Source organism: Caretta caretta, chromosome 15, assembly GCF_965140235.1.
Source record: "Caretta caretta isolate rCarCar2 chromosome 15, rCarCar1.hap1, whole genome shotgun sequence".
In the NCBI taxonomy this organism is placed as follows: domain Eukaryota; kingdom Metazoa; phylum Chordata; order Testudines; family Cheloniidae; genus Caretta; species Caretta caretta.
This window is the reverse complement of record NC_134220.1, coordinates 12,476,172-12,490,238: the sequence shown is the minus strand read 5'-3', so window position 1 is coordinate 12,490,238 and position 14,067 is coordinate 12,476,172. Positions and strand designations below refer to the sequence as shown.

The window sequence follows — 14,067 nt, the reverse complement described above, 5'->3', positions numbered from 1 at the left end:
GATCCAATTCAGTCAACTTAAATGTTTCAATGGCTCTCTGTTCATCCTACATGTTAAACTGAGGTACAGTGAAGTTGTCAGTATTCCAGATCAGCCCAGTTTTGAAATCTTTCTGATTACTAACTCACCTTTACCAAAGCCAGAGAATCCAACAGTCCAACCTGCTTAACTAGCATGCATATTGGAAATACCTGCCAAAAGGCATTGTAGCATCAGTGGACAATGACTTCTGGAACCAGCGAAAAGTCTCTTTGAATGTTGGTACACATGGTACAGTGGAAGAGAAAGAAGCATTGTGAAAAACACCAACAATTACAGCTGTGTGAATAACTGATTTTTTGGTTTGGTGGCAGTTTTGAAAAATTGAAAATAAAATCTGAGTTGGGTCGAACCAAATCAAATATTTCGGAATTTCTGGTGAATCAAAAAAGTCCATTTTCGGCCTGTTCCAGAGCAGGGATATTTAAACCTGGGTCTCCCACATCCCAGGGGAGTGTCCTAACCACCAGGCTAAAGGTTATGAAGAGTTGCCACAGCACCTCCTCCCCCTTCTTGTTTTCTGGCCATTTTATGAATGGGTGAAAATATCTGTCTGAAATTTGCGAACAGTTTCAGGTCAGTTCAAACAGCATTTTTCATCAGATAAACTATTTACCTGAAAAATGTCATCCAGTTGTACCAATAATCTGTTAGCCCCAGAACCAGTTACTAAGGCACTGAGAGATGTGTGTTACGGGAATTCTTGTCACTGAAGTACATACAGAGCTGTGATGTACAGTTGATGTGGGTGCACCAAAATGTTAGTGCTAGCGACCGAGTTGGTACAGATATATGCTGAACTGTCTGAGCAAACACTGCCAAACTTGGTTTAAAGATGGTGTTGAGCCTCACATGGTGGAAAGTTGCTCTGTAGATTAACCCTCTGGCTTGTTAGCAGGGTAGTTTGTAGCACTGATTTTACTAGCATGCTTTTTTAAAAATAACCCTCGTTCACACTGAACATGCTGTTCTAGTTAAACTGTGCTGGAAAACCGGAAGAAGAGCTTTGTATAGCTCAAAAGCTTGTCTCTCACTAACAGAAGTTGGTCCAATAGAAGATATTACCTCACCCACCTTAGAGAACAGCTGTTAAGGATGGTTCTGCCAAAGCCTCTTGGAATGATTGCAGGTAGCCCGGTTATGGACAAAGAGGCTAAGATATTGTCTCTATCAGATTAATTAAAATATTTAGCTTTTTACCTGGGACATGACTTCTAGTGACCAGCTATCTGTCATTGTTATAGGCTGGGTTGGGTTAGCAGGAATCTTACTGTCCTTCTCTGAGGGTCTGAGCAGCGTTGGTCCAAAGACAGTTGCCAGGTTGTGCAGGGACATCTTGTTGATGCTTTCTCTCTCGGCAACCCTAACAGGAGAAAACAACGGAGAAAGAGGATGTTTCTACATTCTGTGGCTCAAAGAAACATTCCTATTAAGCAGCTTTATTTTTACCTACTTTTAAGAGGTTTTAGATACAGACATTCAATAAGCAACTATACTAGCTATGTCTCTCATTCATAGATTCTAAGACCAGAAGGGACAATTGTGATCATCTAGTCTGACCTCCTGCGTACCACAGGCCATTAGACTTCCTCAAATTTTTATTATTTGTATTACAGTAGCACTTTGAATTCCCAACTGAGATTGGGGCCTTATTGGATTAGATGCTGTACCGTCACGGGGGCTTGTCTAAGTGCACTAACTATCTGCCTGGATCCAGCTGCCATGCTCCAGAAGTTCTATAGTGTGCTTTAATCTAACCCCATTTCAAAGTGTGCAGCAGCAGGGTCCACACAGACGCTTAGTGCACAGCACATTAGTGTGGGGTAGATTTACACCCCAGCAGGGTTCTAAACCCAGATCTCCTGGATCCTAGACCAGAGCCTTAACCACAAGGCCATCCTTCATCTCTACGTTCCCTAGCATGAACACAAAGCAAATACATGAATATTAAAAAACTAAATTTCTTACATGAAAACACTGCATGTAATAAACAAGCTCATTTCATGAATACTAAGGTGCTCCGAGCACTGTACCATAATCTTGTAGTAATTACAAACACACAAAAGCACCATATACTAAAGTCCCCCTGAAAAAATGGCAAACAAATAAGACCAAAAAAGGCCTTTAAGCAAGGAGGAGGATAAAGGGGAAGAAACATCTAACTATGGGGTGACAGTAATAAGCACCTTTGAAAATGGAAGGTTTATAGGTGTTAAACAGTTGGGAGGACTGATACAGCTAGGAAGGGAGAGCGAATTCCATATAGCAGGCCCCACTCAGCAAGGAACAATCTCTTGCCAATACAAGAAGTATTGTTGCAATTCCTAAAAGACGGGTGGTGTTAAAGTGCAAATACCTGGTAAGACAAGGCTCCAGGAAGAGCCCTTGAACGTAGTCAAGACTTTTAAGATTTATCCCATTTACTGTGTTTGGTTACTTCGTTCACGCACAAGTGTGATTTTATGGAGATATGATGTGTGTCCTTCAGGGTGTGTGTGTGTGTTGCAGATCACATTTTCACTGTAAAGATCTTTCTCATCCCTTCCTTGGGAACAATTCATAATGGCTTCAGTAACAGTGAGCATGGAACACAGGACTTAGCACTTTACCAGGCCTATTTTACCTGCATTACTCAATACAGAGCAAAGGAAAATGAAATCAGTGAAGGGGCTCTTTGAGTAACACAGCACATCTCCAAGAAAGGGGCACCTCTCTCCACGGCACTTGGAATGGATTTACACATGAAATGCACCTGTCTGAAGGGTCTGTATGTTACCTTTTTAAATGGTCCAGAAGGAAAAGGAATGTCACAAGGTTGGGTTCTGGAAGCGAGAGCAGTAAGTTCAGCATGCAGCTTTCCTTTGCAACAGGGTCTGAGAGTGCTATGGGAGGAGAGAAAAAAGAATACAGGAAGGGAATGAGAGCTTTACTGACGGTGTAAGAAATGTGAAAATATGGGTGATGCTCAATGTGCTGCAATTTCATTTTAGAGACAAGAGGCTTTGAATTCAATCCAGGCACAGCCTCACTCCCCGTCTGAATTCAGTTCTCCCCTGTTAGACAGGTGATGGAGAATCCTTTCTTCTGTGCAGGAGACCACAAGTGCATTGCAGACTCAGAACACTTAGGCCTTGTCTACACTACCGGGGTAAGTTGACCTAAGTTACGCTACTCCAGCTATGTGAATAATGTAGCTGGAGTCGACGTAGCTTAGCTCAAGTTACTGTGTTGTCTACACCACACTGTGTTGATGGGAGATGCTCTCCCATCAACTTACCTTACTCTTCTCGTTCCGGTGGAGTACAGGAGTCGACCAGAGAGCACTCTGCGGTCGATTTAGCGGGTCTTCACTAGACCCGCTAAATTGACCCCAGCTGCATTGATCACAGCTGCATTGATCACTGGTAAGTGTAAACGTGGCCTAAGATGCCTCCCTTCTGGGTCAACACAGGAGATTACAGCCCATCTCAAACCAGATTTATCTCCTTTTGGAGAATGAATAGGAGAGATACCATTTCAGGGCCTAGACAAATAGGATTTCTCTTCTCTTAATAGGTAGGCAATGTCCATCCTAGTACTTGAATTTTTCCATTCTTGCAGGTAAGTGAAACCACTGCCCACACTAAAACCTGCACAGTAAGGCAGGATTTGAATTCTCTTCTGAGCAACTCATGAGCCAAAGAAATAGCCTCTGCCTCCCTTCTCCACAGTCTGTCACAGGACTTCCTTCTAATATTCTAAATATTATTCTTCATATTGAGTAAAGCCTTTTCTAAGGCCTCAGGAGCAGCCTCCTAGAGAAAACCATCATAACACTTAGCACATGGTAGATATCAATGATTTCTTCTGTTACACACCAATGCCCTCAGCAAAGTTGGGGTACAGTTCATCTGTGAAGAGGGGTTCAGGCAGTTCTCTGAAGTATAATTTTAATGTCCCTGCAATGGCATTAACATCCATCTCACTCATCATCACGGACACATCTTTGTTGTCTGTAAGAGAAAACAGGGAGACATACAGGTACTGAAGCTGGTAGTCCTTCAAAGTCATTCCTTATTCTTGTTCTCTTTTTCGGTTCCCTCTGTTTATCCTTTATTTATCTTCTCCCCCTACCCAAATAGCTGACGCTCATCACCTGTAGTCACTTTGCTCAGGTTGGTTTCTGAGTTCTCCATTTATATTATCCCAGTGCTGCTTAATAGATCAGAGTAGCTATAATGTGACCACTTTGCAGCTAGACCCCCCAGGACAGCCAGGATGAGATCTAGCTTTACATCTGCTGGGGACGTGAGGAGGGCGCAAGAAAAGAAACTTAGCTTTACCTAGAATTACTTCTGCTGTACCAGTGTCGTGGGCTGGATCCAACACCCAGTGAAGTCAATGTCTTCAATGAGATCCCGATCAAGCCCCATATGAGGCTGAGCCAGTGTCAATTAAATGCTTTTCAGCTTCCTAATAATATGTTGTATAATAACTAATAACAGCCACGTCCCCATCGGGAACACTCTGGTACAATCAGAAGCACCCTCAGTATCTCCCAATTAAGCAGAGTTCAAGAGACAAAAATTAAGCAATTTAGGTCAGAAATGTGAATTTTGTTAAAAACACCTCCTCTCACCAAAGACAGCCTCATATGAAATGTGTTAGCATTTACATAAAAAAATTGCATTTTTTAAAATGTAAATCATCCCCCCGCCCCCATGGTGCTGGAAACCCAGAATGTAGGTGAGGTCATTCTTTAAAGTGTAGCAATAACATGGGACCCCTTTTGCATCCAAGGGACTCAAAGTGCTTTACAGAGCTTGGCAAGTACTATTATCATCCCATTTTACAGATGGGCACGCTGAAGAACAGAGAAAGCTTTGCTTGCCTGAGGTCACACAAAGCACTAATGGGAAGCATTGGGAAGAGAACCCAGGAGACCAGACTCTCAGTCACATTCCAATAACCAGAATTTTCTGCTTCTCTATCAAATCCTTCAAAAAAAATTTCTCAAATTATTTTGATGTTGCCAGTGCTCCTTTAAACAAGAGTCTCAAACAACCACAGGGACTTCCTGTTAATCCAGAATTCTCATTGACATTGTGGAAAATAAGACTGCCGGTTGCTCCCATTTCCCCTGAGGAAAGTGTCTGCCGTTTACCATGGCAAGGCACACAAAATCGCCATTTCAGGGCTGCTGGGAGGAATAATAAGTATTTCTCAATAAACGGGTTCATTCCACTGAATACCTCAGGTTAACATCTACAACATCCGATGAAGTGAGCTGTAGCTCACGAAAGCTTATGCTCAAATAAATTGGTTAGTCTCTAAGGTGCCACAAGTACTCCTTTTCTTTTTGCGAATACAGACTAACACAGCTGCTACTCTGAAATCTACAACTGGAGGACAATAATAAAACACACAGCCGGGGTAAGAGGATACTCCTTTGCACCAGGGTCTCCACCTCTTCATGCTTCCTGGGCTACATGAGATTAAAATAGCACAGTAACCTGAAAGGAGATCATCACTCAGGAGATCATAACGCAAAGGAAAACCTCAGGAGCAAATACTTACTGACATCAAAGGCAGCTTTCAAAGCTTGGATATCAGTTGCAACCCCAGAGACACGGTAGATGCCCACCTCCTCCATCCCACGTCGCTCTATCTCCTCCACGCACTGGCGCACAATGTAAGGCACCTTTGATCTCTCTCTCCTTGAGAAAAAACAGGAAGAAGAGTTCAGTATGACATAGGCAGAGAAAACATGGTTACCAGAGTTACATTAGGCACTGGATAAGATGAGACTGCTTGAGTGAAAGGAGCTCTAGGCCAAGATTTTCAAAAAGGACTGAGAGAGCACTCACCCTATGAAAATCTGCTCCTTTAAAAATGTCTCAAATTGGACACCCAAAAATGGAGACATCCAAAATCACTAATCACTTAAGTGTTTAGGAGGTGCAGACTAACACAGCGGTAAGGATGAAAAAGACAGTTACCTTTTCCATAACTGGTGTTCTTCGAGATGCATTGCTCATGTCCATTCCGTATTAGGTTTATTTGCTTGCCACATGCACCGGTGCTGGAAGTTTTTGCCTCAGCAATATCCGTAGGGGACCGGCTCTGGCGACCCCTGGAGTGGCGCCTGCATGGCATAGTATAAGGGGCACCGGTGGCTCCCCCCAACCTCAGTTCCTTTTTGCTGGAAACTCCAACCATGGGGAAGGAGGGCAGGTCATGGAATGGACATGAGCAACACATCTCGAAGAATACCAGTTACGAAAAAGGTAACTCTCTTTTCCTTCTTCGAGAAACTTGCCACATGGAGACAGAGGAAGCCCTGGTGCAGGAAGCAGCATCTGATGTTGCCTGGAGGGCTGCCCTGGCCACAGTAGTACCCTCATCAAGGATCGCTTGGAACTCCTTCTTGGAAACCTCAGGGAGCAACCCTTCGAACTTGGCCATAGCTTGCCACATATTGAAATCATATCGGCCAAGGAGGGCTTGGTGGTTGGCTACTCTCAGCTGAAGGCTGGAAGACTAATAAACTTTACGTCCAAAAAGATCCAGCCTCCTGTAGTCTTTATTTTTGGAGGTGGCCCTGGGTTGTCCCTGCCTCTCCTTGTGGTAAACTACTTCAACCGCAAGGGAATTGGGGGCTGGGTGGGTGTCTAGGTACTCATGCCCTTTGGTGGGCACAAAGTACTTACGTTCAACCCTTTTAGAGATAGGGGCCAGGGAAGAGGGGGTCTGCCACAGGGCATTAGTGATTTTGGAGACCCCCCTCATGAAGGGGTAGGGCCACACTGGCGGGAGCCGAGAACATCAAACAGAGAGTCTGAGGGCTCTTTCAATTCCTCTGCCTGAAGACCCAGGTTAGAAGTGAACCTCTTCAAAAGTTCCTGGTGCGCCTTGGTGTCATCCTGAGTAACTGGGTGAAGGGGCCCCATGATAGCCTCGTCCAGCGACGACAAGGATAATGCCAGTGCCGCGGGAACGTCCACATCCATTGGTGGTACATCAGCTTGCTCCCCTGGGTAGTCCTGGACCTGCAGGGTCTCACCCCTCTGAAGTCTTGAGCACCGTAGGGGGACGGGATACCGAGGCCTCTGGCCTCTCCGAGGCTCCCGACACCAATCGGGTAGCCTGGGAAGGCTGGGTGAGCCCCCAGGGGTTCTGGCCACTGCGCTTGGGGCTGGTTTCGGTGCTGATAATATAGTCGGCGCTGCCGGTACCAGGGCTTGTCCCGCAGTCAGGGAATCTTGCTCCAAGCCAGAGCTACCAGCGGCGCAGTTGGTACCAGGTGACCAGGATTGGGCTGAGTGGTGGCTCTTGTCCGACCCATGCTAGTTGCTGCGTCCCGAAGCCAACCTGTCCAAGCGAGATTGTCTTGGTCGGGCTCTCTGAAACCAACTGTGTTCGGTGGATCTGTGTTGGATACCCAGTGATCTACACCTCCACTACTTGACCAGTACCGGGACATCGAACAGGACCGGGAGCTACTATGGGCCAATTGCCAGGAAGATTGTCCTGAGTAGGGCGACCTACTGCTTGGAAGTGGGCGATGATGGCCCAGCAATCGGCGGTCTCTGGTGTTCCCTACGGATACTTCTTAGGGAAAAACTTCCAGCACTGGTCCATGTGGCGAGCACACACACCTAATATGCAATGAACATGAGCAAGCATTTGAAGAAGAACCTTGCTCCATGTTAGAGGGTTTACTTGACCAAATCAGCAAATAGCTTCACAAAAATACTGACATTGTACCAGCATTTTTCTATAGCCCAACACTGTTAGAGAGGAAGAATATCCATTTAGGAAGTTCTCTGAAAAACCCTCCATTTTGAGAAGTCTGGGCTGTTATAAAAATGGCAGAAGATACTGGTTATTATGAGCAAATTATTCCAGTCTCAAGGGTTTAGAGTCAAGAACAGTCAGAGCTGGTGTCCTCTATAGCGAGACGACACTCAAATGGTGACACTCACATCTGTGCTCTGGGCAAGCAAAAGGCCCATGCACTTTACAAGTCTAACTTTAGCCATATTGTGTAGCCCCTGAGCTGGTCCTTTTCACAGGGGGTGTATTCCTAGTTTAGGAAAATTTAGCAGCTAATTCCCCCGGAGAGCTTATCTGTTTTCAGCAATAGCAAGACTCGTATACATCACACAATAGCTGGATTCTCATAGTCATATGAAAACTGTCCACAGAAAGCTCGTTTGTTTGTTTTTCCTGAGTAGCTGATTTAATGTCTGTTTTTGTAGAGAGGTTATGAACTGTCTCATCTCTGCACATTCAGTCCCATGAAACCTCTCCCATGGAGGAGCTGCAGTCTTATAGAGAAGTAAGTTTGGTGAGCTTGCAACGCTAGCAGGTGATTAGAGGATTCCTATGCAGCCCTTGGACAAATAGCAGTCATACTGCTCTCAAGTTAATAGTAATTCCGTGGGGAGGAAGTACCAGGTCTCCTAAATTATCTAACATGAACAAACAGGTTTCTTCTGGCAAACGATACATGACAAAAGATCAGGGGTTAAAATAATATAAATGGCTCCAAAGAGCATGAACATTTCCAAGTATGGAAAGGAAATACTGCAGTTCAGTAGCTTTGGAAATTTGTTACCAAGTCAGCCAACTACAGAGGAAAAGGGCCAGGGTGTTTCCGGAACACGGCAGAGTGAGAGATATTGAAAGTAAACATACTGGATTTCCAAGCAAGGGTGTGTGTGTGTGTTGAGGTCTTCTGGAGGTTTTTTTCCATACACGGGATGAAGCTGGGAGAATGTGAAACAGCTCCTGCCTGCAGAAATTGCCATGTGTTAGCCACACAAGGGCAAGAAAGTATCTGCATACCTCCATTCACTGAGGGCTTAAGTAGGTGCAGCCCCATTGGCCTACTGTGTTTAAAATAAAACAACAGAGAAAAGCATGACCTGACAACTCACTTGGTGACAACGGCAATCTTGACTCCAAAGACCCCAGTCTGTTTACGAGATGGCATTCTTTTCAGACTGAACTCCCGGCTGGTAAATTTCACTGACAGCTTCACTTCAACCTGCAAGGATGACTTTAGTTGTTACTTTTCAAGCAATAAATGTTTTATTTAGTTTTCCAAAATGTTATGACAAAGAAGAGAGAGAATAAATCTGACACACAAGGTCAGGCAAAGAAGCAGTGCCAGCAGTTTGTACTCTACTTACTCCATTCATTGAGATGACTGTGCGTTGCCAATCTTTATCCTGTAACACCTGCGGATCCAGCTGAAAAACATGGAAGTTGCCTGTGAGTTGAGAATTGGTTTCAGAGACTAAATCACCCAGTTTGAAAAAATCTATGCAAGTCTGCATGGCAATGCCTTCACCACTTACTCCCATTTCCACAGGGGAATCAGAAAAGCCCTGAGTTTCAGATGTCGGGTAACTCATACAGAGTTCTGCACTCTAACCAAGGCTGGGTATGGATCACACATGTGTATATGGAAACCCCAGTGTCAAATGTGCAATATCCACTTAACAAGAGAAACCTCAAGAGAGCTAAAACGCTCTTCTAAAGCCAGTAATCTCACCTTTGATAGAAAAGGAGGCTTCCTTCGCTGCCATAACATAGGAGCCATATTTAATAGACAGCAGAGGATCATCCCACCCCAGCGAATCGGGAGTCAGGAAGGGAGAGAGTAAATTTTCTAAAAGGAAAGGGCTAAGATCTGAAACACAGCTAGGGCTTGTTTCTCTCTGAAAACACAGGTAAGCAAGCTGCAGGTCCCAAACCCAAACACAGGTCCTAAGCCCAAATGCTGGCACCAGTTTGGTCCATGATAATACACTTCAAAGAGTATTTTAACATTTATTTCCAAAGGTCATGAATAACAAGATTAAGAACAGGAATTAGGGAATATTATATATATACGATTCCCAATTCCTTCCTGTTCCTAATAGAGAGAGTGAGTGTGTGTGTGTGTGTCTCTTTTTATTTTAGCTTTGGAAGCCTTTTCTGTGGGTGCAGTTTCACAGGTCCAGGGTACATAAAGTTTAAATACTGAGTTATTTACAGCCTTTTACATCCTCTCCATCCAACTGAGTATCAGAATTTTTCTAGCTCTTTTGTTCAACTCCTGCTAGTGAAACAGCTACCAAGGACACTGAATAGACATTTATAAACATCTGCTCCAACAATCAGAAACTGCTGATTAGTAATTTATTACATCTTCAATAATAATCATCTTGCCTCTGTCACTTAGACTCTTTCTATCTGATCCATCAAGGTTCTCACAACACACCCATCACCACAGTTGCTGAGTACCTTATACGTGTATTGAAGTGAACACAAGTACTCTGTATCGGGTGCTCTCCTTCCCCCATGCTGTAGGGTATTCTTATTTAATTAATTTTTTTATTTAGAAGTCTCTGGTTTTGGGGGTTACTAAGCTCATCCTCCTTACAGTCAGTCAGAACGTCTTCAGCTCTGCACTCTGCTGTTTCCCCCTCTGTACCAGCCCACGGAACTTTCTGGGAGTGGAGAGAGAAGTCTGCTCCCCCGTCCAAACAGACGATGCAGTCTACATGCAGAGGACATGTGGCAGAGATTGTACTGCCTGAAACACCTTCCCTCCAAGAGCTACCCCCAGGTGCTATGGCTCCCACACTTCCTCAAATACAAGCCAGAGGCCAAACGCTACAATCTGGCCGAGAGGGGAATTTGGATCACAATTTCCCAGAGACAGGCAGGGCTGGAGTACTCAGCCCCAGGATGAAGTGAGGAGCGGGGCTTGAGGGAGTGCTTCACCAGCATCTCTGTCAAGCTTCCCTAGCCTGGAGCTTTGGGTCGGTTTCCAAAAAGGAGCTACATCCAGTTCTCCTAGGCTCCAAAGACATGATGACCCGATGCTGGGTCTGACAGTCAGAGAATGGAGGAGGAATATGGGGTGATCCAGGAGGACTTATACATGCCATCCAAAGAAAAAATTAAGCACACAGAACGCTCAGAAAGAAATTACTACTTTTTTTAAATCCTGCTCTGATTTGGGAATGAAGCAAGAGAAGAGCTGAATGGGAAAGCAGCCCAGAGATCACAGGAGAAGGTAGATATAGTGTCTTACTCTGGCCTGCCCTATTCTTTTTCACTTCAGCTCCAACACAAAGGGAGAAAATGCACCTGAAACTGAAAGAGAGACCCCTGCTGTTGCAAGAATCCACTGATCAAAACCATGCTCTGAAATGAAATCCTGGGTCTCCATTGCTAACCTAGCTTGATTTCTTTCAACAGGAAAGTTACAAGGCTGGGAAATAGCTTGTCAAGTTCTATAGGAACATCCCCCAGCAAGGTCGGTGATATCTGTGAAACACTCACCTCCAAAGAGCCACAACTGGCTCAGACTGAACGTACAGAAAAGGAACAACAGTTTGAACATGGAGCTATACCAGCAATTAGAACCAGACAAAATGAATCTGTGATTCCTTACATGGCTTTGCAATACCAAAGTCTATTCCCTGAAAAATGCAAGGCAAGGGGTGGGTAAGCGCACTAATCTTTCACCTTGAGACGCACAGGTTCAAATACACCTTCATGCACAAATGAAAAGGAATTTAGTAACTAACACTAATCTCATACCTCATCAACCCTGTCCTTCCCCCCCCCCCAATATAACAGCACTGGCATCTCACTGCACAGCGGAGGACGAATGCTAGACGAGCAGGGGTAATGCAACCCACAGTATCCTTGACTCTACCGAGTATGTTCAGCCTCTCCCTTTCCGAAGCCTAATCCCCACTTCCAGCTCTCAACACACAGGGCAAAACGTTGCTGTCAGTTACACACATGAAACCCCAGAAAGAAAAGCTTCTCCTTCTCCTATGTTTCAGAGACCCCGGATAAGAGGAGGAGGAGAGAGAGTCAAGCCCACCTTTTCTCTGCGTACTTTGTTTCGGACGTGAGTCCACAACGTGGTGTTGCCGGCATGTGTGTGTTTCCCGGTCGAATCTGCCTGGCTCCGATAAGTGCAGCTCTGGTAGAAATATCTGAAGATCCCTTGCATAGTGTAGTTGGTAACCAGCAGTTCCCACATCGTGGCTGCACTGTGTCTGAAGTTAACAAGGCCAGTTGTGCCAAGTCACTGTTACTTCAGCAACCCCAGACTCTACACTTAGCCAGGAGGTTTTTGAGGAGACTTCTTCCTGAAGGCCCGCCTCCTCCTGTCAGGCTGGCCAAGTCACCGCCAGGCAGCCACAATCTACGTTGTTCCCACCCACACCACAAGAGTTTCCAAGCTGGAAGAATTCTGCAGTGTGAGAGGTTTTTTTTCAACAAGCACATTCTCTTCCCAGGCTCAGGAGGAAACCAGTTCTGAAATGTTTGGTTTCCTATGCAGCGCAGCTGAGCCCAGCCAATTGCAATGGCCTTTCACTAAGGACTCTGCTGAAATGGCCCTTCTGGTGATCTCTCCCATGATGAATAAGGCCGAGGCTCTCTGACCAGGATGTTTTTTGCCCTGCATCTTACTATGGTGGGTATTCATAACCTAGAAGCAGTAGCTAAGTTTGGAGGGGGGAGGGGGCAAGAGAGAGTTGGGTGCTAGCACTCAGAGTGGGCCTGGGTGTTCCGAACTTTTACAAGAGAAGCTACACGACGGGTGGTACCAGCAGGCCCCAGTTAGAGTTTCCTCCATTATCAGTGGAGTTCAGGCTCACAATTACTAACTCACACCAGACTGGCAAGATGAATGCAAGTCAACAGATGTTTCAAAGCACAAGCCAACTGCATTCTTGTTTGTTGTCTCCAGAGCACATGCCATATGGCAGGTCAGGACCGTCAGCGTCCTCAGGCGAGTACTCTTTGGAAGCAACAGCCAGATGGATGACGGTGAGTGAGCCTTGGTGCCTGCTGAAGGCTGACATAATAGCTTCTGCTGCCTGTCCCTTCCTCCACCCCCCACTTGAACACATGCTCCCCCAATCCTGAACTCTGGATTGGAAGAACTCCTACTCCCCCCAGGCTGGAACCTCTCCAAACAGAACAGTGTGTACTCAATGGAGAGGAAGCTGGGAGGAAGGTGCATGAGAAATTCAAGGTCAGGTGGTAAGTGCCATCCCTGTATATTATATAATCAAGGTTAAAGTGCTTTTCACATTGTTATTTAAAGTGCTATTGGGATAAACAAATAAAAGAATGAGACCTGAAAAAACCACTCGGCGCTGCTGAGCAAGACAGGAAGATCAGGCCTAACAACACAGGAGGAAATAACAGAGCCAAGGGCAAGCAGAGCTTTGAGCAAGCCTGCAATACTGGCCTGTGCAGACAGTTGACCTCCAGCGTGGGGAAAGGGCAGCTGGAGCAGACAGGGCGCTGGCTGGAGGATGAAGACAAAAGGTGCTAGTGAGTGAGACACTTCAGCACAGAGGGGGTGCTGACAAGCAGGGGGGGTCACATTGACTGGCTTTAGGTCTGATTTATTGATCAATGACCTGGAAAATGGAACATCCAAGAAGAGAACAAAATCTGCAGATGATGTGCCCCCACAGAGGACAACTGCTGTAAGCGAACTAGGCCACAACGATGCTGTCAGTCTGAACGTGTTACAGAAGGCTGGGGAGGGCTCTGAGAGAAGGCTGCCTCTGCCATGATTTCAGACTGTGTACCAGTTTCATTCAACTTGGTTTAATACCCAGGGATCTCTCCATGCATCTCCTGAATCAGTTAAAGCTTGTGTCTGGTGTGTTTCCACAACCAAAGAGGACAAGGACAGACCTGCCACAGACTCCCTCCTATGAGGTAGGGAAGACAGTCTATAACAGAGTCTGGCTAGCATAGTTCTCCTCATTGCTCAGGGAAACCAGGCCAGGACCACCTTTAAACTCTGCTGTTGCTAGCAAATATTCAGCTGCAGTGTGAACAGAACTGCTCTATTGGCCCTGCTGAGTTTCACAGCTGCCTGTTCCTTGGTGTTCCCTTGTGGTGACCTATAAAGTGAAATGCAAATGAGCCAAGCAAATTCCTCTCTAAAGCCTGCACAGATCACAACAGCATAAACCAGCTCAGCACAACAGGGATTTCTGCAGG

At 45.5% G+C, this 14,067-nt stretch overlaps 1 protein-coding gene across 3 annotated transcripts in view; it reads right to left on the bottom strand.

Moving 5' to 3' along the window:
* Positions 1 to 14,067, bottom strand: part of BCR (BCR activator of RhoGEF and GTPase) — a 133,867-nt gene that overhangs the window by 7,788 nt on the left and 112,012 nt on the right. For all 3 annotated transcript variants that reach the window (XM_048821408.2, XM_075120246.1, XM_075120247.1), the window contains exons 17-22: positions 9,216 to 9,275; positions 8,961 to 9,070; positions 5,596 to 5,735; positions 3,897 to 4,031; positions 2,816 to 2,921; positions 1,240 to 1,402 (exon numbers count right to left, since the gene is read on the bottom strand). In XM_048821408.2, the coding sequence (XP_048677365.2) occupies positions 1,240 to 1,402; positions 2,816 to 2,921; positions 3,897 to 4,031; positions 5,596 to 5,735; positions 8,961 to 9,070; positions 9,216 to 9,275 (714 nt within the window). The remainder of the gene's footprint in view (positions 1 to 1,239; positions 1,403 to 2,815; positions 2,922 to 3,896; positions 4,032 to 5,595; positions 5,736 to 8,960; positions 9,071 to 9,215; positions 9,276 to 14,067) is intronic.